Raw genomic sequence first — 25,104 nt, forward strand, 5'->3', positions numbered from 1 at the left:
TCCTTCATTTTGCGGGACACGCCTGTCCTCCGCTTCAATCAACTGGCCTTTCAAAGCGTCCCACATGCTAGACAAGGATTTGCCCTCAAATAGCCCCGTTCAATCCACATTCCCCAGGTCCTGTCTAATTTGGATGTAATTGGCCCTCGCTCAATTAAGCACCCTCACCCGAGGGCCACTCCTGTCCTTGTCCATGGCTACCCGAACTCTTAGCAGGGTAAATACATGGGGATAAGGAGATAGGACACTCAGCCTATCAGAATCGATAGGCTGAATGTCCTCCCTCTGCACTGTAACGATTCTATGATTCTGTCTGTTTTTTCCTTCGTTTTTCTCTTGCCAGGCTTCTCTACTTCATTCTTCCCTTGCCCTAAGCCATCGGTATTAGCTAACCATCATATTGTTTGCAGTGTGCATGATCCATCTGCGAGTCAAGGGTTGGGAGATTCTTCAATGGTGGGAAAAGGCGGGAGGTGTGATGCTGTAAAATAGCCAAATCTCAGCTTATCCTTACCCAAAGTCTACGGTAAGGACATCATGAAACATGGCTGTCGCTGACACAACTAGTATTTATTACCCATCTCTATACCCCACTGACAATGTGGTCATGAAATGCGTTCTTCAACCATTGCAGTCCATTTGGTGAAGGTATTCCCATGGTGTCGTAGGGTAGGGAGTTCCAGGATTTTGACCCAGCAGCGATGAAAGAATGGCAATACATTTCCAACTCAGGATCGTGTGTGACTTGGAGGTGCTGGTGTTCCCATGCACCTTCTCCCTTTGTCATTCGGAATTGGTAGAGGTTGTGGGTTTGGAAGGTGTTTCCAAAGAAGACTTGGCAAGTTGCTAAGGTGCATCTTGTAGATGGTAAACACAGGGCTCCTAAACGTTTAGTTAAAAAAAAAGCTACCATGACTTTTCCAAGAAATTTTCCATGGGTCTCATGCAAGAGGTCAGAATGAGAGGATCTCCTCTGTTTACATGCAGCATCATTTTAGATGTGGCCTCTCCCACCAAGTGCTTGTCCCTGCTCTGCTTTACCTTATTTCCTGTGCTCTGGCTCGGAAGAAAGCAGCCATTGAGACCTCTGACTCCACAACAACAAAAGTCTACAAACAACAAATGCATCTCTTTTCACATGAGGCAAGCAAGAAACAAGGGATTGGGGAATCTGGTTCATTCTACTCAACCAATGACTGCTGATATTCTGGCAGTCTCCAAAATAGCCCAGCAGTGGTGGCAATGCCTGAGGTCAGAACCTGTGCTGTATTCTGGACACGTGGAGTGAAGCAAACAATTACAGAGAGGGGGAAGTGCACATCAGAAAACAGTGGAAAAGGTTGGAATTCCGCCCAAAGTCACAAAACTCTCATCTCTACCTCTATGAAATGTCATGACTTTTCAATGACTTTGGGCCCTTTGTTGGAAATTTCCATTTTCTTTTATTCCACGATTTTTCACTTTTGTCATGATCCTTGCTATCCAAGGATGTTGCCCGGGTCTTGCTGTGTGGAGACACAGACAGCTTCAATGTCTGAGGAGTTGTCAATGGTTCTGAACATCACAATCATTGGCGAACATCCCCCACTACGGGGGACCATATGATGGAGGGAAGGTCAGCTGAAGATAATTGGAAACCCTGTTTATATGACAACCGCCTTGAGCCAGTAATGAATAGTGGAAGTTGAAAGTGGGATGCTTTATCTTGGATAGCTGAGTGTTGTTGAAACTGCACTCTTTGCAGCAAATGGAGAGTATTGCATTACACTTCTAACTTGTGACTTCTAAATGGTGAAAAGTTAGTTTGGAGAGTTAGAAGGTGAGCTACTTGCCACAGAATACCCAGCCTCTAACCTGCTCTTGTAGCCACAGTATTCATGCGGCTGGTCTACTTCAGTTCTGCTCAATGGCCATCACTGGGATGTTGACGCTGGGGAATTAAATGATGGTAATGCCGTTTACTGTTAAGTGGAAGTGGTTATGCTCTGATGTTGAAAATTGGCATTGCCTGGCACTCGCGTGATGCAAATGCTTTTTGTCACTTTTGTCATCCTTGCTATCCAAGGACGTTGCCCAGATCTTGCTGTGTGGAGACACAGACAACTTCAGTGTCTGAGGAGTTGTCAATGGTTCTGAACATCACAATCATCGGTGAACATCCCCCACTACGGGGGACCGTATGATGCAGGGAAGATCAGCTGAAGATAATTGGGCCTAAGACACTGCCATGGGGAAAGCTTGCAACAATGGCCTGGGACTGAGATAATTGACCTTCAACAGTAATAGTTTTAATTTCTGCTAGGCATGATTCCAGCCAGTGGAGAGCTTTCCACATGTTTCCCAACTTCAATTTTGTTCGGATTCCTTCAGTCAAATGCTGTCTTGATTTCAAGGACAGTCACTGTCTCTTCACCTCTAGAATACAGCTATTTTGTCCATGCTTGGACCAAGGTTGTAATGAGGTCCAATGACAAATGGTCTTGGTGGAACCCAAACTGAGCATTGGTGAGCAGTTTATTGGTGAGTAAGTGCTGCTTTAGAGCACTGTCAATTATACCTTCCATCACCACTGAGAGTAGACTGATGGTGGCATTGGCTGGATTGGGTTTGTTCTTTTTATGGACAGGATATAACTGGGAAATTTACAAATAGTTGGGTAGATGTCAGTGTTGTAGCTGGATTGGAGCGCAAACCTTATGCAGTATAGCCAGGAGGGTGTCAGGGCCCATAGCCCTTCCTTCATCCAAAGCGCTGAACCATTTCTTAATATCACATAGTGTGAATCAAATTGAAAAATGCATATGATGATAGTGAAGAGGAGATATGAGGAGATGCTGGCATTGGACTTGGGGGTGGGCACAGTAGGAAGTCTCACAACAGCAGGTTAAAGTCCAACAGGTTTATTTGGTATCACGAGCTTTCGGAGTGCTGCTCCTTCATCAGGTGAGTGACTCACCTGATGAAGGAGCAGTGCTCCGAAAGCTTGTGATACCAAATAAACCTGTTGGACTTTAATTTGCTGTTGTGAGACTTCCGATAGTGAAGACTGTAGCAGAAAGTCACAATAGATCATCTGCTTGGCAATTCTGATTGAAGATGGTTGAAAACATTTCAAATTTATATTTTGCACTCAAGTGCTGAGCTCCGACAAATGAAAATATGGCCATATATGGTGGGCCAAGTCTCAAATGGCATAGAAACCCTTCAGTGCAGAAGGAGGCCATTCGGCCCATTGAGCCTACACCAACAACAATCCCACCCAGGCCCTATCCTGTAACCTCACAAATTTACCCTGCTAATCCCTCTGAGCTACACATCCTGGGACACTAAGGGACAATTTAACATGATCAATCAACCTAACCCGCACATCTTTGGACTGTGGAAGGAAACTGGAGCACCCAAAGGAAACCCACGCAGACATGGGGAGAACGTGCAAACTCCACAAAGACAGTGATCCAAGCCGGGAATCGAACCCTGGTCCCTGGAGCTGTGAGTCGGCAGTGCTAACCACTGTGCCGCATGTGTTAAAGCAACACAAACTTTAAAAGGAATTGCTGGGCTGGAGAATGTTTCAGAGATGGAGGGAGGCAAATCCACAAAAGGGGTTGGAACACAAAGATGAGAATTTTAAAATTGAGAGCAAATGTAGGTGGGAGGGAGTAAATGAGGTGATGGGTGAGTAGGATTGGTACAGGACTCAGTGATCAACCTTTGTTTGATTACACTCATGTGAACTGTCTTGGGATGTTTTCAACTTTAAAGGTACCATGAGCACATTATTAGGAAGAGCATACATAATTAAACACTACAATCAAAACTTCAGAACAACACATTACTTGACATTGAGAAAGACTGACCTGATTAGGATTTTAGTTGGATGGTAAAAGGCAGAAAGTAGGGATGACAGGTATGTAATTAAACAGGAAGCAAATGACCAGTGTCCCACAATGATCTGTAATGGGGCCTCAACTATTCACTACATTTATTACTGATTTAGATAATACATTAGAGAGCTACATATCCAAGTTTGTCAATAACACAAAGATTGGTGGCATGCTTAGTGAAGACAGGAGCATAAAACGACAAAGGGACAATAATAGATTACAAAAACAGAAACAAAAACAGAATATGCTGGAAAATCTCAGCGGGTCTGACAGCATCTGTGGAGAGAGAACCGAGAGCCAACATTTCGAGTCTGGATGACCCTTCGTCGCGTAGGGTCATCCAGACACGAAACGTTGGCTCTATTCTCTCTCCACAGATGCTGTCAGACCTGCTGAGGTTTTCCAGCATTTTCTGTTTATGTTTCAGATTCCAGCATCCGCAGTATTTTGCTTTTATCAATAGCAGATTGAGTGGGCAAAACCGTGGCGGATGGATTTTAACGCAGAAAGGGGTGAGGTCATTCATTTTCAACCAAAACGAATATCGATCTATGTATTATTTGAAAGGTGAAAAAGAATGCAGTCTAAAGAGAATTAGGGTTCAAAACACAGGTCACGATAATGTAGCGGTCAGCTACAAAAGGAATGATCAAAAAGACAAATGGAATGTTGGCCTTTATATCTAGAAGGCCAGAATGTAAAGGGAAGGAAGTTCTGCTACATCTGTGCAATGAGCTGGTTAGACCACATCTCAGTACTGTACACAGTTTTGAACAACTTAGAAAAGATATATTGGTCTTGGAAGGAGTGCTGCACAGGTTCACCCCAATGTGACCAGGGCCTCCAAGGGTTAGATCGTGACGAGAGATTACAAAACCTAGTTTTGTATTCTGTCTTCCTCAAGATATAGAAGGTGATCTGATCAAGCTTTTTAGGATTTTGAATGGAATTGGTCAGGTGAGAGGTGTCTGCTGTCAGGATGAAAGTGGGGGAAAGGGGACACTACCTTAAAATCAGAGACAGAATATATAAGGAGATATGGAGCCAAGGCAAATGAATGACGGTAGGATTCAGATCAGCCATGATTCCAATGAATAATGAAATCAGCCCAAAGGGCTAAATGGCTTACAAGAATTGTTGTTTACAAGAATGTTGCCAGGACTAGAAAAGTATAGCTATGAGGAGAGATTGGATAGGTTGGGGTTGTTTCCCTTGGAAAAAAAGGCTGAAGGGTGACTTGATAGAGGTGTACAGAATTGAGGGGAAGAGATAGAGTGGACAGGGTAAAATTGTTTCTCTTGGTGGAGAAATCTAGAACCAGGGGACATAGATCCAAGATAAGTGTCAGTAGGTGTAGAGGGGACATGAGGAAGAACTTTTTTTTTTTACACAGAGAGTGGTGGGTGTCTGCCCGAGTTGGTGGTGGAAGCAGAGACCCAAAATTCTTTTAAAAACTACCTGGATCTGCACTTTAAGTGCTGCAGGCTACAGGGCTATGGGCCAGGTGCAGGAAGGTGAATTCAGAAAGAGCACCTGAGTGTTCCCAGACTGGCATGGACAAAATAAGTCTTTTTGTGCTGTACCTTTTCTATAGTTTTGTAGTTCCTGTTCCTACATTCCAATGTTATGACCAGAAAGTGATAATCTAATATAGTAAAAAAGTATTTCTCCATAGACCTACTTTCCCTCCTTCTATTAGTACCTCCCCCTTCTGCGGTAGTGGTGACATAGTGGTATGACCATTGGACTAGTAATCCAGCAAACCCAGTTAAAACTCTGGGGATCCAAGTTCAAATCCCCCATGACAAATAGTGAAATTTGAAATCAATTTTTAAAAAATCTGTAATTAAAAGTCCAATGATGACCATGAAACCATTATTGTAAAAATAATTTATTGCTCCGGTTTCCTCCCAAAGATGTGCGGGTTAGGTTAATTGGCAATGCTAAAATTGTCCCTTAGTGTACTGAGATGTGTAGATTCGAGGGATTAGCGGGTTAATATATGGGGGTAGGGCCTGGGTGGGATTGTGGTCGGTGCAGACTCGATGGGCCAAATGGCCTCTTTCTGCACTGTAGGGTTTCTATGATTTCTATGAAAAACCTATCTGGTTCACCAATATTCTTTAGGGAAGGAAATTTGCTATCCTTACATGGTCAGGCCTACATGTGACTCCAGACCCACAACAAAGTGACTGACTCTTCAAATGCCCTCTAAAATGGCCTAGCAAGTCACTCCGTTCAAGGGCAATTAGAGATGGGCAATAAACGTAGGCCCACATCCCATGAATGAATTTTAAAAATGAAGAAAGGATAAAATGGAGCTGCAATCCAGTGCAATTTTCTTTGAAACATATTGAAGATAAATCATGTTGTAACAGAATCACTGAGATGAAGTTTTTGAACTTTAAGAGGTGATCCATGATGATTAACAGATTTAATTTCTTTATCCTTTCACAGGACATGGGCATCTCTGGCTAGGCCAGCATTTTTTTATTGCCCATTGCTAATTGCCCTTGAGAAGTTGGTGGTGAGCCACTTTCTTGAACTGCTGCAGTCCATGTGGTGTAGGTACTGTCTGGGAGGGAATTCCAGGATTTTGACCCAGCAATAGTGAAGAAACAATGATATATTTCCAAGTCAGGATGGAGTGTAACTTGGAGGGGAACTTGAAGGTGGTTGCTGTTCACATGCATCTGCTTCCTTTGTCCTTCTAGGTGATAGAGGTCATGGGTTTGGAAGGTGGTGCCAATGCTGCTACAGTGCATCTTATAGAAGATGCACATTGCTGCTACTGTGCATCAGTGGTGGAGGGAGTGGATGGGGGAACGAATCAAGTGGGCTACTTTGTCCCGTATGTGTTTGAGCTTCAAGTGCTGATGGAGCTGTACTCATCCAGGCAAGTGGAGAGTATTCCATCACCCTCCTGGCTTGTGCCTTTACTGTTTAGAAGTCTCGCAACACCAGGTTAAAGTCCAACAGGTTTATTTGGTAGCAAATACCATAAGCTTTCGGAGCACTGTTCCTTCGTCAGATGGCGATTACTGTGTTCACCCCAGTCCAATGCCGGCATCTCCACATTGTGCCTTGTAGACAGTGAACAGGCTTTGAGGGGTAGGGAGATGCGTTACTCCCCTAAGTAGGGTAGACGGAGAGAATCTACTGCCTGTTCTGTGGGTGTATAGAACAAAGGGTATGACAAAATTAGGACTAGGCTATTCAAGAGTGTGCGAAGAAGTGCTTCCTGACACCATAGGGTGGTGGAGATTTGAAACGTCCTCAAAATGTTGTTGAGGCTAGTCCAAGTAATACTCTATCTCGTGTTAAATGTTTGTTAGTTAAGGGTATTGTGGGATATAAAGTAAGCCCGGGCATATAGAGTGGAGGTACAGATCATCCATGATCTATATGATGAGTGGAACTGTCTCGAGAAACCAAATGACCTCCTTCTCTTCCTAAGATCTTAAGACCATAAAATATAGGAGCAGAATTAGACCATTCAGCCCATTGGGTTTGCTCTGCCATACAATCATGATTGATATGTTTCTCAACCCATTCTCCCGCATTTTGCCCATAACCATTGATCCCCTTACCATTCAAGAATTATCTATCTCTGTTTTAAATACACTCAATGACCTGGCTTCCACAGCCTTCTGTGGCAATGAATTCCATAGATTCACCAGCCTCTGGCTGAAGAAACCCCTCCTCATCTTGGTTCTAAAGAGTTGTCCCTTTACTCTGAGGCTGTGTCCTCGGATCCTAATCTCTCCTACTAATGGAAACATCTTCCCCACGTCCATTCTATCCACGTCTTTCAGTATTCTGTAAGTTTCAATGAGATCCCTCCTCATTCTTTTCAACTCCATTGAGTACAGACCTAGAGTCCTCATATGTCCTTCTTGATGGCACTCATAATTACTGCATTTTTATGGCGGTTCTGATTAAGTTGACCATGACTGGGAAATTCTTGCTTTAAGTTTAAGTTTATTTATTAGTGACACAAGTAGGTTTACATCAACACTGCGATGAAGTTACAGTGAAATTCCCCTCGTCGCCACACTCCAGTGCCTGTTCGGGTACACTGAGGGAGAATTTAGCATGGTCAATGCACCTAACCAGCATGTCTTTCGGACTGTGGGAGGAAAACGGAGCATCCGGAGGAAACCCATGCAAACATGGAGAGAATGTGCAGACTCCGCACAGACAGTGACCCAAGCTCGGAATCAAACCCGGGTCCTTGGCGCTGTGAGGCAGCAGTGCTAACCACCGTGCCAGTGTGCCGACCCTGTCACCATGCTTTTAGCTGCTGTAATAAGAAGACGACAATACAAAACGCATACCCACAACAAGTCTATGTCAAGGGACAGGAAATGATTCTACTATCAGATCAAAGAGAAACAGATCGATGGGGATGGCGGGGTGGGGGTTGGGGAGAGGAGGCAGAACTGGAAATTTGAAACAGCCAGGAAATGAGATGAAAGCGATGGCAACAAGCAGAGTCTGTGCTTGAGAATGTAATCTTCCCCCTCTTCCACAACTACGAGTTCAACATTATTTGGTTCTACAATTCATCAGGAAGTTGAAAGAAAACACCCTCAAAACAAAGGCTCGGCCCTCCTAGGAAACTTTTTATAGCTTATTATATTATGGAGTTTCATAAATCACATTATAAAAGTTTCAGTTAATTTTTCTCAAACATTTTGGTTCTTTAAAGCCTCCACCCTTCAGATAAGCGGATTTGCTCCATCAATGGGAGAATGTACAGCAGGTGACTTCCTGGCATACACAAAGGGTTAGTGCGTTCATGGTCACTCCCAACCAGTTTGATTGCTAAGTTGATTGGAGCCCAAGGACAAATGATTCCATTGATGCAAACTGCCAGGAACATTTGATACAGAAATCAGCTCAGGAACCAGGACTTTGTGGATAAAACTAAAATAAAATAAATGAACTACTCGACACATGAACATGAACTTTGACAGTAGGTACTCTCCCATTGTTTTAAATGACTCATTTAATTTAATTCAGCTAAAACCACAGTTATCCATAACAGATATCAATAATGCAATCGAACGGTCGATTCAATCTCCAAATAAGTCTCTAAGCATAAATGAGGGTTTAAGGTAAGAGAAGAGAGATTTTGTTTTTGCAAGAAATATTGGGGTCGACTTTAGCCTTACCTTCCCAGCAGAAACTGAGAGGTTAAAAAATTCATGGGACATGGGTGTCGCTGGCTGACCAGCATTTATTGCCCATCCCTAGTTGCCTGAGGGCAATTGAGAGTCAACCAGGTTGCTGTGGTTCTGGAGTCACATGTAGGCCAGACCAGGTAACAATGGCAGATTTCATTCCCTAAAGGACATCAGTGAACCAGATGGCTTTTTCTGACAATCAACAATGGCTCCATGGTCATCAGTAGCTTCTTAATTCAAGATTTTTTTTTATTGAATTCAAATTCCACAATTTGTGGTGCCGGGATTCGAACCCAGGTCCCCAGAATATTAGCTGAATTTCTAGATTAATAGTTTAATGATAATACCACTAGGCCATCACCTCCCCGCTTATCTGCACCAGCCAGGCTGCCTGATATTGCGATCCCAGGGCACAAATTTTTCCACTCGCTGCCCACTGGCCAACTGCTAAAGGTGAACACTGCCCTCAAGGTTGAGAGTGAGTCCAATGGGCAGGTTGCGAGTGGGACCTGCCAGCAGGCTCCCTCCCTGAGGTTTTAACGGGGGTTCAGGGGAATCCACCTGGCTATTATTATTTGACTGATTAAATCATACAGTCGTCAACGGCAAGAGACCCTGACATTTCTTCAGTGGCACAGTGGTTAGCACTTCCGTCTCACAGCGCCAAGGACCCGGGTTTGATTCCTGGCTTGGGTCACTGTCTGTGTGGAGTCTGCATGTTCTCCCCGTGTCTGCGTGGGTTTCCTCCGGGTGCTCCGGTTTCCTCACACAGTCTGAAAGATATGCTGGTTAGGGTGCATTGACCCCAACAGGTGCCGGAGTGTGGCGACTAGGGGAATTTCATAGCAACTTCATTGCAGTGTTAATGTAAGACTTACTTGTGACTAATAAATAAACTTTTACTTTAAAAGCATTGTTCAAAGATTGACAGTAATGGAATCGTCAATGCATTTCATTCTACCAATGAAGCCAGCTGCCGGCAGCAATCACAACTCAGAAATATCGGCGTTTTCACATGTTACATTGCAAATGTTTCGGCTTGTAAACACAAACTGATTTTCTGACCCAGCTGAAGTAATTGCTCAGAGTATATTTACAGAGTGCAACAAACTGATTCTTCACAGCACTCCAATTCAACTGGGAGGTGAGTTGGAAAGTTCTCTCATTAACATAAAACGACATATGGACATTGCAAGCACTGCCAAAGTGCTCTTAAAAAAATACCTTGCTGGATTACCTTCCATTCTTCAGAGATAATTAACTCTGCTTAACTTCCACAGTCAATTTCGCAGTTGTTCTTCCCTATCCTTGGGCTTTGCAATTTATTTCCCACTTTGGATCGAACAGCAGTAAGAAACCCATTGAGTTATTGAGGCCATTTGGCTCAAATTTCGAAACTGAAGGCAAAATCATGTAACGGGGGCTCAAACAAACCCAAGAGAGTAAACCTGGATTTGCATCCTCCAGGTGGGAAACGTGAGCCAGAACATTTCTCATTTCCTGGCCGGCAGTGCCCATTTTTTCATTGTGGGGTGCAGGGGAAGGGTTACAGTCAGGGCCATCGCCTCTGGAAGTGTGCCTGAAGCAGGGACAGACACCAAGGCTGGCAGACCTTACGAGCCCGTTCAGTAGCGGAAGTTTGGGGAGAGAGAGAGAAGCGCACAAAACAGTGGGAGTTCAGAGAGAAAGAGAGCACATAAAGTAGCGAGAGTTTAGAGAGAGGGAGCCAGCTCACAAAGCAATGGGTGCTTGAAGAAGGAGAGAGAGCCCATAAAGCAGTGGGAGCTCAGAGGGAGAGAGAGCCCTTAGAGCAGCGTAGAGTTCAGAGAGAGAGAGAGAGGGAGCCAGGACTGTACAGATAAAATCTAAAAGTGACATCCCAGGAAGCCTGTAAGTTGGTTGGTTGGTAATTATAGGCACTTCCAGACTCAGCACAGAGGGGATGATTGGTTAGTGACAGGTAGGTTATGTTATACCATGCTGTAGTAAACGCTTTACAAAAAGTTCAAGGTATGTCAGTACAGCTCAGCCATGTGGAATATGCATTCTGCAGGAGGTGGGAAGTCATGCAGGCGCAACGAGCCTTCAAAGAACTCATCTGCAGTAAGTGTCACCAGCTGCAGAAAGGTGAGCTCCGGGTTGCAGAACCTAAGTGGTGGCTGGGGTCCCTGGTGGGCATCTACAATGCTGAGGATTTTGTGGATAGTACATTTAGAGAGGTGGTCACAACTCAATTGAGAAGTACACAGGCAAAGAGGAAATGCAGAAATCCCAAGAGGCTATCTTGCTCTCTAACCACTTTTCCATTTTGGAGATTGGTCAACGAGATGGTTCCTCAGGACACTGTAGCAAGAGCCAGGCTTATGGCAACACGGCTGTCTTAGCTGCACAGGAGGGGAGGCGGAAAGAGTGGAAGAGTTATAGTGGTGGGGATTCCATAGTTAGGAGAGTAGACAGGCTTTTCTGCAGCTGTAGATGTGACTGCAGAATGGCATGTTGCCTCCCTAGTGCCAGGTTCAAGAGGTAACAGAGCAGCAGCAGGACATTCTTTTGGGGGCGGGTGCAGAGTCAGAGGTTATGGTCCACATTGGGACCAATGACATAGGTAGGAAAAGGGACGAGGTCCTGAAAGTAGATTTGAGAGAATTAGGAAGGGAATTAGAAAGCAGGACCTCAAGAACAGTAAAAAAGTGTCAACTGATAAGGAGGATATACCAGAGAATAGTATCAAGGTAAACAGAGTACTTGGAATGTTTGATAGAATTAGAGTAAGTTCCAGTAAGTTATTAGATGCAGTCACAGTAGAGGGGAATGTAAAAAAGCCTAAATCAGGGTTAATTTGCACGTATGTGAATGCATAGAGAGTGGTTAATAAGATTGGTGAACTACAGGCACAAGTTGACAAATGGAATTGTGATATGGCGATAAGAGAGCTGGCTCCATAAAGGATAGGATTTGGTGTTAGATGTTGAAGACAGACAGGAACGGGGGGTTTGGTGTGGAGTGGCACTATTGATTAAAGCTGACTTTACAGTATTGGAGAGGATGCTTCAGAGGGGTCAAGGATGGAATCTCTCTGGCTGGAGGGAAGGAATTAAAAAGGGGCAATAACACTGACAAATGTAGCATATAGACCACATATAGACCACCAACTAGTGGAAGGGATTTTGTGACATTAGTGTGCCTTAAAGAATTTTTTTTTAAAAATCATTTTCTCTGCAGCTCTCCCAGCCTCAGCTTATGTCATTGTTGTTGAGTTGGCTGAAGAAGCCCTTTCATTGCTCCTTAATTGGCTTAAATGGGGTTTGTTTATTTTTACTTCGGGCTCTTTTATGACCCTGCATTGTTAGGAGGGGGGCTGGTTGGCAGGTCATGGGTTCTGGACAGTGTTTTTCTTTCCTGGGAAATTTAAAGTTTCATTTTCTGTTTTGCCTGGCAGCAGTTAGTTTTAGAAGGGACATCAAGCTCAAAAGAAGTGTCTCTCTCTCCCTGGTTTTGGAAATTCTGCTGATTAGTTGTAAGCAAGGCTTCACATCTTCCTGGAGTAGAGAATCTGCTGTTGGTGGCTTGACCAGTCTCTCCCTAGTATTCTGGGAAGCTGTTCTGACTCCAAGCCTATCTGTGTTTGCCTCAAGAGAACTGCACCAAAGGATTCAGTCCCAGTCCCAGGGTTTTTGTCTATGGGAAGCTTTTGTTTGATTGGAACATTTTAGATATATTCGTTAAGGGTTATACATTATCTTGGTTGTTTTATTTATAATTGATAAAAGTTATTGCTAATTTTCTTTCCATACATGTTAACTATATTCTTAAGTAACCTTTGATAAAAGCTTCCTAGCGGGTCATTCGAATCGTACCTGAGGTGAAACATATCATGCTTATCCTAGCCAAATTCAAAGTGAAAAACTTATGATCCAGGCAGGCTTCATAAAACGCTGTGGAGTTTCTAACCTGAACCATAACAATGTTGAGAAACAAATTTGTAAATTAATTACAAAGAGGTGCAAGAATTATACAGCAATTATAATGGGGGACCTCAATTACCCAAATATAGACTGGGACAGGAATATGCAAAGGGACAAGAGGGGCGAGAGTTCCTGGAGTGTGTTCAGATAATTTTCTGCAACAGTATTTTTCTGTTCCAACGAGAGGGCAGGCACTGTTGGACCTAACTCTGGGGAATGAGATGAACTGAGTGGATCAAATATCAGCGGGAGAGCATTTAGGAGACAGTGATCATTGTATCGTATGGTTTAGGTTGGCCATGGAAAAGGACAAGGAACAATCCAAAGCAGGGAATAATTAATTTGGGAAAAGCCAACTTCAATGGGATGAAAATGCATCTGAGTTGAGTGAGTTGGAATCAAATGTTGGCTGAAAAGACAGCGGCTGAACAATGTGCCCCCTTCAAAGAATAAGTAATGCAGGCAATGACAAGCTTTGTTCCCTTGAAGGAGAAAGGGAGGCTACATAAATCCAGAGCTCCCTGGACAACGAGAGAGATAGAAGTGAAGATCAAAAGAAGACGTGCATGTACGACAGATGTCAGGTAAAAAATATCATGGAGGATCAGGCTGAATATAGGACCAGAGGGGAAAACCTAATAGGAAAAGCGAGCAGAGAGCGTGAAAAGAGACAGGCAGCTAAATAAAGGGAATCCCAAGGTCTTCTACGAGCATAGAAATAATAACAGGGTGTTAAAAGAAAGAGTAGGTCCAATTGGGGATTAACAAAAAAGGTGACTTGCACGTACAGGCAAGAGAAATAGCAGAGGTATTACATGAGTACTTTGCACCTGTCTTTACAAAGGAAGAAGATGTTACCCAGGCTGAGGTGAGAGAGGAAGTAACTGGCGCACTATAAGAATTTACAATTGAGAAGGTGTTGTTGGAAGGGCTATCCTTACTTAAAGCTGATAAGGTACCAGGACTGGATGAGATGCATCCAAGGGTAATGAGGGAAATGAGAGTAGAAACAGCAGAGGTATTAGTAATAATCTTCCAGTGCTCCTTAGACACTGGGGTGGTGGTAGGGGACTGGAGAATTCTGAATGTTCCACCTTTGTTCAAAAGGGGTGAAAGGATAAAGCCGGCAACTACAGACTAATCGGTCTGACTTCAACAGTGGGGAAGTTTTTGCAAACTATAGATCGGGGCAAAATCAATGGTCACCTAAACAAGTGCAAGATAATCTTAAAAAGCCAGCATGGATTAATTAAGAGAAAATCTTGTTGAACTAACTTGGAGTTTTTTTGAGGTGCTAACAGTGAAAGCTAATGAAGGCAATGTTGAAGATGAGCTGTATGTGGATTTTCAACAGGTATCTGATTCGTGCCACACAACAGACTTGTAAGCAAAGTTCTACCTCATGGAATAAATGGGAAAGTAGCACTTGGACAAGAAATTGGCCGAGTTACTGGAAACAGAGAGTTGTTTTTGGCTGTTTTTCAGATTGGAGGAAGGTTTATAATGGAGTTTCAGTACTGGGATCCTTGCTCTTCCTGATATACATTAATGACCTAGACTGGTGTTCAGGACAAAATTTCAAAATTTGCATACAATGCGAAGATTGGAAACATTGTCAACTGTGATAAAGTTCATGTTGGTGGACTGGCAGACAAGTGGCAGATGAAATTCAAGACAGAGAAGTATGAAATGGTCCATTTTGGAAGGAAGACTATGAAGAGACAGAATAAAATACTGTCCAATTACTCGAGTAAGCTCCAATTTTCCAGCCGCGCTTGCCCTAAGACTGGAAAATCCCGCCCAAGGTCAATGGACCTTTGCATGGTCCATGTCCCACCCGCTACGATTCCTGTGGCGGGCGAGACGGGAAAATTCCACCCTATGTGTACTCCCAAAACAAAACTGACACAACTAGTTAATTCCAAACCTTCCTTACTTCTTAAGTAATTTTCATAATGCTAAATGGCATAGAAAATAGTTATTGATACCTTCAAAAAAAGTTAGACAAACTTATCTATATATCCATTCAAAATGATTGATATGAATTCATAATGCAGTGATGTATATTTATGACTTATTTATCAAGTACACCCCAAAATAACAATTCTTTTTCATTACCAGAACACACTGAAAATACCTTATTGCTTGAAATTAATATAATGGGAGTAATCCAATTGGTTCATAACTATTTTTCAGCTTTGAGATAGATTACCATGAGTGCATTTGCTAAATGATTCCCGACCAGCTGTGGTCACAGAATCATAGAAACCCTACAGTACAGAAAGAGGCCATTCGGCCCATCGAGTCTGCACCGACCCCAATCCCACCCTGACCCTACCCCCATATCCACCCACTAGTCCCTCTAACCTACGCATCTCAGGACACTAAGGACAATTTTTAGCATGGCCAATCAACCTAACCTGCACATCTTTGGACTGTGGGAGGAAACCAGAGCACCCAGAGGAAACCCACGCAGACACGGGGAGAATGTGCAAACTCCACACAGACAGTGACCCGAGCTCGGAATCGAACCCGGGTTCCTGGCGCTGTGAGGCAGCAGTGCTAACCACTGTGCCACTGTACCGCCCCAGAGAGTCATTTGGAGGGTTTTACTGACACGTTCATAACATATTTCCAAGATTAAAAGAGAACCATCATCAAGTTTTAGCTCTGTGAGCTGATAGCTGCGAAGATCTAAATTCTATGCAATATGGAATCAGGAGATCAAAAGAAACATAGGCCAATCAGCCTGCGACATCAAAAGGGAATATTTTGTAAGTAAAGCTTTTCCTAGATCAATACAACTTCTCTCTCCATGTGTATAGGCTGGAAAGCTGCAGTGATAGGAATGCACACTGCCGCTTCCAAAAGTCAGCAGTTTTATTACTTCCAGCACAGTTCAACATCCTTTTTGGTCCTCAATCCCATACAAGGACACTGGATGATACTGTTTAATCCCTGACTGCCATTTTATTCAAGCCTCAATCCTGAAGTGCCCTTTATGCTGTGGATTTGCCTGTTGATGAGAGTTCTCCAGCTATCTGTTACCATAGTTAACCAATGTCATTACAACTCCTACAGTGCAGAAGGAGGCCATTCGGTCCATTGAGTCTGCACCGACTTGCCAAAAAAGCATTTTACCCAGACCTATCCCTGTAACCCAGTGCATTCACCATGGCCAATCCACCTAACCTGCACACCTTTGGACTGTGGGAGGAAACCGGAGCATCCAGGGGAAACCCACACAGATACGGGGAGAACATGCAGACTCCACACAGACAGTGACCCAAGGCTGGAATTGAACCAGGGTCCCTTGCGCTGAGGCAGCAGTGCTAACCACTGTGGTGCCACTGTGTCATTGCTTCTAGTTTTATGAAAAATCAGTCGAAATAGAGTTTATAAAAGAAAAAAACTGTAAGGTCAATAAATATCCTTGTATTACATCCTTGAAATCACTTCTGTCCTCTGAATTGCGTTTCTTTTTTTAAAAAACTACCTATAATGATACAAATGACAAAAGTTCTGGGTTTATGCCAAGTGTCAGTATCACTACCAAGTGTTAGTTTACTTACTAGATAATATTCATCTGAAAGGTTTAGGTATTGCAATTCTGTCACTTCATAATTACAGAGATGTAATCTGCTTTTGCTGAACAGGAAACTGTGTAATACAGTAACTTAAAAATTGCATATTGGATAGCCATAAGGGTGTGGCTGGAAGTATACTCAATTACGTCTAAGATTATTTTGGGAAGCATTTGTATGGAGCTAACTGGAATAATTGTGGGAAACTTAAGCTCAGAAAACTGCTACACAGAGTCACAAAAATATTGGCCAGGATTTTCCGGCCATGTCTGTCCCACCATCACTGCCAGCAAGAATGGAGAATTTGGCGCTCAGCCAAATCTCCTTTCACAGCAGTGGGACCAGATAGTTCTGGCCATGGACAAGGTCAGAGAATACCGGCCATTATTTTAGTAATAATGCAAGTCCAAAGATGATGAGGTTCGGTTGATTGGCCATGCTAAATTGACCCTAGTGTCAGGGAGATCAGCAGGGTAAATGTGTGGGGTTACAGGAATAGGGCCTGGGTGGGATTGTGGTCGGTACAGACTCGATGGGCGGAATGGCCTCCTTCTGTACTGCAGGGATTCTATAAGGAGGTGTGATCCATAATGCCAGTACGTGCTTGTGCAGTATTGTAAAGTGTTCACATTTGTGTTTGATACCATTTCTTTATTTGAATTCCAATTCTTCAAATGGAGAACACCTCTGGCAGGAAGTTTCAGCCCTGGACAGAGTAACGACCAACCACCTCTTCAAAGCATGATTGGCAGCCACAGCTAATTCTCTGCTACTTTTCAGTGGGTTTAGCTCAGTTGGCTGGACGCCTGGTTAGTGATGCAGAGTGAGGCCAACAGCACGGGTTCAATTCCCGTACCGGCTGAGGTTATTCATTAAGGCCCCGCCTTCTCAACCTTGCCCCTCGCCTGAGGTGTGGTGATCCTCAGGTTAAATCACCACCAATCAGCACCCCCCTCAAAGGGGAGAGCAGCCTATAGCCATCTGGGACAATGACGACTCTACCTTTACTTCAGACCTAAATAGTGTCAGCTGTATGGGAGTTGATTGTTTTGATGTTCGTTTTCAACTGACAAAATAGTTAAAATGGGCTGTACCTATATATTACATCAGAGAGTCAAACTCATTCACTTCAATTAGCTTACCTAGAATCAATTTCCTGCCATATTGCTTATTTAACACTTCAACCTGAAATAGTATAAATTTGGTGTCCTGATTAACATCTTTGAAGATGACTTCCAAATAACTGCACACAAAACAGAAATTGATATGCTTACACAGATTACTTGTCTCTATTTGGCAGTTTTAGTTCACTGGTTAACACTTTGGAGTTCAGTTCCTACCTGTGCTATTTTATCACCGTTATTAGGTTGGAATAGTGTAGATTAGAGGGGCTTTAGATTGGTTTCACTGGCCGGCGCAACATCGAGGGCCAAAGGGCCTGTACTGCGCTGTAATGTTCTATGACCCCTGGATTAAGAAAGACCTGGCAGGAATTTAACACAAGTGCATTAACCAGTGCATAAAAATAGCTGAGAGAGAGAATTAAATGTATTACTGTTCTGCTAGATGTCCCTATTCATTATTTTTGTTCATACTGCACTCAATATATCTTTTTATTATGCATTTTATTCAAAAATACAATTTGAAACCTAACTTTCAATCCTTTCCAATTAAGGATTTTTCTAAATGTTGACTTTATGATACACTGTCCGGCTCATCACTGATCGTTACATTAACTCCTTTCTGTCATTCTGCAATTCTGAAGCATAGGGATCTATAACTACAACACAGCAATTCCATAGATTACACAATAAGAGAACACTAGCAGTACTATTGGTGTTCTATTGTCTCTCTTGTAAAGAATGACAGGTATCAAAAGTAAAGACGATAGCAATCTTTAGGTAGCATAGGGTCGTCATATAGAATATGAATCTATATTATACAAAAAAACCCTTGTAATTAGGATGATCATTGATTCCACCACAGACCCAAATGTACAATACAATAATATTGTGACTAGAACAACGTTCCTTTCTCGTGTCCTGGATACAAGCAAATTAATTAACGGTAAGGGGACCAACTTGATGCTACTATGATGTGCATAATATCTTTGATCAAATAAGCATCTCCAGGGAAAACATGTCAGGTAATCGGGAGTTTAGACATCAGAACACAAAGAGAATTTCAATCTATTAATAATTAAAAATGTTGTGTACCAAAAACAGCAAAGCAAAAATAAGACAATACAAGTTTATAAAGTGCAAAGAATGGTTGCAGCCAACCTCTATGGGGCATTTTTAGATTCTGTTCACAAGGGACAGTTGTAGATAAGGCCGCTTAAGGAGTACCCTCACGCACACATATTACACATAAGAGTTAAAATGTAAAAAATGCATTACTTGGTTCAGGTGATGCCATTGTGGAGACAATGATTGGTGGTCCTGTACGTCTGGTCACTTTCTGGATGGCGGTATTTGCCGGTCTGTAAGCTGAGCTTGTAGGTACCAGTGTAGATTCCATTTGTCCTCCGGGTTTCCGAAGAATCTGAGGACTACAGTGAGGGCTGTGTAACGGAGAATGAGCCGTGCTGCGCTCCCTTGTCATTAGTTCTATGGGTACAGTATAGGTGGTATTGTAAGCGGTTTTGGGGCCTGGATTTGGAGTGGCTGGCATGGCATTCATTGCTATTCCGGACTGAGCAGTATAGATAGGCCCTGATCGCAGAGTCTGCAGCCCGATGGGATTACTATAGCCTGCGAAGCTTGGAAAATGAGTCCCCAGTCTCCCAGGCCCAGGAGAACCATAAGTAGCAGTTTCTAGGAGGTGTTGGGATGGGGCACTAGATGGGCGGCGGTTCATTTCAGGAAGCCTGGGTGACATTGGTTGCAATGCCATTGGTAGCTGCTGAACAGCAGAACTATCCATTGTGGAGACCACTCCTGGCTGGACTCCATAGTCATTACGCATTAGTTCACCTCTGTGGCTGAAGCTGTTTGAACGCGTTCTTGTTCGAGCACTGGTGTTCTGCAGCTCCTGCCGTAACTGCAGGTCCGCTTTGCAACTCTGGACAAGCCGCAACAGCAAGCGGGCCTGACCCAGATTCGGGGCCACAGTCTTAATATCGTTTTCTTCTAACATGGCGAGGAAGTTTGTTGAATCGAAACCTTGTTGCAGTAAGGCAGCAATTGTGCTTTCAGATAACCCCTCTGAGCGCAACAGTGCCAGAAATTCAGACTTGCTCTCATGTCCAGGAATTCCTGCAGCGAGGTGGCCACGCGCTATCATCGCGTTGTCATAACCATCATACAGTGGTTTTGAAATCAAACCATCCCTGTGTGTGCTGTAGTCAGGCATCATTCTTGTTGCCATTCCTTGTCTCGGAGCATGGTTTAAAGTGCCAGGAGACATCATTCTGTCCAAAGCGTTCTCGCATCGAGATCCAGTGGCAGGATCCACAACTAAACATGTCGGGGCAACCTGCCGGGCACCTGAGGAATCCAGTGGCCGACCAGTGGCGTCACTGTACATTTGCTTATTTGTAAGAGACGGCGGCTCTGCTCCGTAACGAGGGAGAGATGTTTCAGCAGCATACCTAGCAGGAGAAGGATCACGACTACGTATTTTCTGTCCATCGAGAATCAGCTTACCGGAAGGATCATGGTACATACGGTTTACCTCAGGTCGGGGAGGAGGTCTTCCTTGTGAGTGGTCCCATGAGATCCTTCCTCCTGACATCCCATAATTCTGTGGTGATCTGTTAAGCATATGATCCCTATAAAACCGGGCCTCTTCAGAGGGCCTAATACCCAAAGCAGGCTCCGGATAGTAATCCTGAGGAGGCACAGAGCTACGTCCAGACATTGCGGCCTGCTTCTCGTAGGAGTGGGAGAATTCCGGCACAGAACTTTTCCTCACAGGTCTGCGATCATACCGACGGGGGTAACCTTGGTCGATCCCCGAGTCTGGATAAATGTAACATTCGTAATTATGTTCATTTCCCTCTGCAAAGTTGTTGCCGTGCGCTCTGACGCAGTGCGGGTTGTCGCCAACAATTTCTCCCCAGTAGTTCAATGAGTTTCTTCTGGGAGGCCTCTGATACTCGTAAACACTGTCGTTGTCCCAGTTGTCTTCGTACCATCCACTAGAGTCCCAGCTCTGAGAGCGGCCAACAGTTGTATGCTTGCTAGGGACAGGCATTGGAATAAAATGACTTCAGCTTAGTTAAAGAGGCGGGACCTCTGGTTACAAAAACATGAAATAAAGCAGGTTGGTTTCACCTGAGCCCCCACAGGGACTGCAGAACTAAGCAACTGGAGGTTTCTATTACAAAGTACTGCCTGAATTATTAATCCACAGAAACATCAGTAGAAACAAAACACAACGCACCTTGTTATCAATTCTCATTTCACAACGACTGAATGAAAGGTCCTCTTTGTGTGTCTGCTTGCAGATGGAAAGGGTAGCTTCCTTTAATCCACACATTTATCCTTTCTTGTTTGGGACACTGCTTGTGTGGGCAACCGGTATGGCAGGGCGCAGGGATTAAGTACTAAATTAAACCAGTAAAGCCTTTGCTCTTTGTGACATCAATCAAGCTCATTCGGAGACCGTACATTACTCATGTGCTTGATCGGACCACTGAGCAATTTGCTGCAAAATTATCTAAGTGGTTCTTTGGATATTTTAAGGAAGTGTATTTATAAGTGGAGGACCTTTGTGTTGTCTGGTTGTTGGGGGCGAGGGGTGCGCGGAGAAATTGGAAAGGAAAAAAAAACCCCTGAAAATCCCTGACTGTCAGCACAATTCAAATCCATCTTGATGAGATACTAATCCAGCGAATACAGCTGCAAACAAATTGCATGCGAGTGGGAATGTTGACAAAATAGAAATTTTAAACTGAATAAGCGAAGAATTAGAACTAAAAGGATCCTTTCAGTCAAAACGGTGGCAATGTTCCTGTGCCCTATTGATTTAGTGACGTAACCATGGTATTTATTCTATATGCAAAGTCAAATTTAGCAACCTAAATCATGCTGAGTGAAGATTCAGTGCACATCATTACTATAAGACGAAAATCCTCTCATCATCTCACGAGGGAAAATTGCCAGAACGTAATCTGGAATTTGCAGCGTTTAAGAGCACAGCAGAGGTCAACCCACTCCAGGGAAGAAACAAAAGGGACAGAATTCACTCTGCTAGGGCACAAACGGACACGGTGAGCAAAGCACTGGTTAGCTAAGTTGACGTGATCAATAGGAATCATTTTTAAACTGAAAAATAACCACAATGTTCACCCATCTACAAATGTGAGTTCAGCTCTCTTGTCAGTGGTGATCATTATTATATTTTGTTTTATAACCATTTACAAAATACGTTGATGCTTTCATTTTGTCATTAATGACCTGCTAATGACCATCTCTGTTCCCGCCTCCCATTGCCAGGCACAACAACTCGGATCCAATCTGACCCTAAAGAAACCCTGCTTCACACCCCCCTGAACCCTCCCACCTCCTCTCATGACAGTCGTCGCTAACTGACCATTAGACACTATGCAATTTGAGTTCAAGACCCTGCGCTGAGTTGCCTTCAGCCCAACCCATCATATAATGTGCAGCTGCACTGGTGCCGCACTCCTGACAAAGCAGATATGCTCCAACACTGTGAGACCTGAAAAGTGCTGACAATGTTGTGTGCATGACAGCCCCTGCTGAAGTTCCACCTCACTCTGCAGGAAGGTTAGCATCAGACACATTTAACTAAATGTTAAAACTGCTGAGCAAATGGTTTCTTTGTGCCTACAAAGGGCAATTAAGAGAAACCATAAAGGTTCAGTCAAACGATCAGCTGGCAATATCAGCATTGACCCCGGTGTTTCCAGCCCGTCACTTACCATTACAGTAAAACACCTCAACCTATTAACTTCACTGGGTAAGATTGCTTCCCTGATTTACTGTCGATACCAACTGAGTACTATTAACTATGCTGTACTTGTTAGAAAAATGCTGAACTGTCACACTGGAAGCCATCAAGACGTTAAGCTGGTAAACCTCTCGTTGATCACAAAAGATAATCTAAGATGGGGCTGCATCACAAATAACATACGGAAGTATTATCTGAAAGATCACGGAAGTAATGTTTTCAAAATAAATTTTAAAAATCATAAATTGCATGGCACTATACCACGGGAGTACAAATTAAACCTAGTAAGTTAGTGTTAATGAAGATAAAGGAATAATAAACATTTAAAAAAACCTATTAATTAAGATGCCAGAGTGTGTTTAATCGGTGCAGTATTTATTTTCTTTGACAAAATGCTTTGACTGAACAGTGAGAAAATATCAGGATCGATATATTGTAGAGAGTGGAAAGACACATTGCTTTACTAAGAAAAAGGATTGTTCCAAGTGCCTCAAGGAGAATTACAGAGTAATGTGAGAAGAGCCCAATCCTACTGACAATAGAAACTATCATATATGGTCAAGAAAGCATCAAAATGTGGACAATTATGCAGGGTTTAAATTACCATTAATTGTTAATTTGAATAATATACTTACAGCGTTGCTGAATTAAAATGTCTCTTTCCATTCCAGCCAGACCGCCAGCTCAATAGCCAGAAACTAATGGAACAGTCAGGATTGCTGGCATTTGATCCAGAGTATCTGACTCTGTCTAGTTCTTTTTTCCTGGACTATTGCCACTGATGGAAATTTCTATGATTCTCTGTTGTGGAAATTAAACCCTGCTTATGTACAGTGGCCTAGAGTTTGACAGCCGCACGCCCAAATAGTAGCAAATCCAAATGAATCATTGAATACAACTGAGGAAAATGTAGATGTTTCCTGCAGGATGTAACAATAAGGAAAACAGAGCCACAACTGGCACAGACCAAGGTAGACACGCTGACAAAAAGTATTACTTTAAAAGGAATTACTAATAGAAGTTCAAACATTGGCCAGCAGTTAAGATGTTCTGTTGTAAGCGGTTAAGAGTCCCAGAGGTGGTGAACACTCAAATTCGCTAACCACAGAAATGACAGATTTTATCTGTTCTCAGCCAGATCAATGGATGGGACATTTCATATCTGGAAAAAAAAGCTAACGTTATGTCTGCATTCTCCCATAATGACTATACTTCTGACTGAGATAGTTAATCTTAATTTCCCAAAATTCCCTAGATTCGGGGAATATTCCATTAAATTGGAAAATAGCAAATGTATATTATACAAAGAGGGAGACAGAAAGCAGAAAACTACAGGCCAATTAGCCTAACATCTGTCATCGGGAAAATGTTAGAAGGCATTATTAAAGACGTTAAGGCAGTACACTTGGAAAAATTCAAGGCAATCAGGCAGGGTCAACATGGTTTTGTGAAAGGGAAATCATGTTTAACTAATTTATTGGAGTTCTTTGAGAGAGTCACATGTGCTGTGGACAAAGGGAAATTAGTGGATGTACTGTACTTAGATTTCCAGCAGCATTTGATGAGATGTCACATCAAAGATTATTGTGGACAATAAAAGGCTCGTGGTATAGGGGATAACATATTGGCATGGAAAGAGGATTGGCTGGCTAACAGGAAACATAGTACAGAGTTTTACACTCCCCCAAGGCAGCTTCTGAGGCGGGTGGAGAATGTAAAATTGAATGAATGCGATTTTCCCCGGGAATCCTCCCGCCCAAACCCAAGCACAATTTCACAGCTGGGCAGGCAGAGCCTCGGGCAGGAATCCCACCCTTTCACCAATTAAGGCCTTCCCGCCTACCCTCGAGTTTTAGGTTGACAGCAGTGGGTGTGTGTAGGGTAAGAAACTGACAAAAGTATTTTCCCTATCTCGGGTGGAAAAGGGAGGGGGGGGTGCCTCAATGTGAAGACGCCCTCAGAGTTGGGGTTGCCTTCCTCCCCAGGAGTTGGAACTCTGGGACCACTTCTTTCCCTGGCCTATTCCCCCAACACTCGCTCGCCATTCTTAAGGTCCAGAGAGTTGGCAGGTTGTGATGAGTGGTGTGCTACAGGAATCAGTGCTGGGCCTTTTACAATTTGCATCAATTATTTGGATGAAAGGATTGAGCATATGGTTGCGAAATTTGCTGATGACACAAAGATAGGTAGGAAAGTAAATTGTGAAGAGGATGTAAGGAGGCTGTAAAGGGACAGAGATAGGTTACAATTGTGGGTGAAAATCTGGCAAATGTAGTATAATGTGGGCGAAAGTGAAATTATTCATTTTAACAGGAATAATAAAAAAGCTTATTACCTAAATGGTGAGAGATTGCAGAATTCTGAGGTGCAGAGGGTTCTGGGTGTCCTAGTACATGAATCACAAAAGGCCAACATACAGGCACAGCAAGTAATTAGGAAAGTTAATAGAACGTTATCATTTGTATTCAGTGCCCTTCACGATAAAAGTAGGGAGGTTAGGCTTGAGTTCTATAGGGCAATGGTGAAACCACATGTGGAGTACTGTATACATTATTGGTCTCCT

The 25,104-nt window shown here is 43.2% G+C and overlaps 1 protein-coding gene across 8 annotated transcripts in view; it reads right to left on the reverse strand.

Annotated features, from left to right (window-relative positions):
* The window catches only part of LOC144500462 (C-terminal-binding protein 2), a 330,141-nt gene that overhangs the window by 131,838 nt on the left and 173,199 nt on the right, over window positions 1-25,104 (reverse strand). Inside the window, exons 1-2 of one of the 8 annotated variants that reach the window (XM_078223410.1) lie at window positions 19,572-20,005; window positions 19,022-19,526 (exon numbers count right to left, since the gene is read on the reverse strand). The exons of 5 other annotated variants lie outside the window; for them this stretch is intronic. In XM_078223410.1, coding sequence (XP_078079536.1) covers window positions 19,022-19,526; window positions 19,572-19,991 — 925 coding nt within the window. In that variant the 5' untranslated portion in view covers window positions 19,992-20,005. Of the gene's footprint in view, window positions 1-19,021; window positions 20,820-25,104 lie in introns of those variants that run through there. 2 more of the 8 variants (XM_078223411.1, XM_078223409.1) reach the window with 2 other exon arrangements.

The sequence above is a fragment of the Mustelus asterias genome, chromosome 11, assembly GCF_964213995.1.
Source record: "Mustelus asterias chromosome 11, sMusAst1.hap1.1, whole genome shotgun sequence".
Classification (NCBI taxonomy): Eukaryota; Metazoa; Chordata; class Chondrichthyes; order Carcharhiniformes; family Triakidae; genus Mustelus; species Mustelus asterias.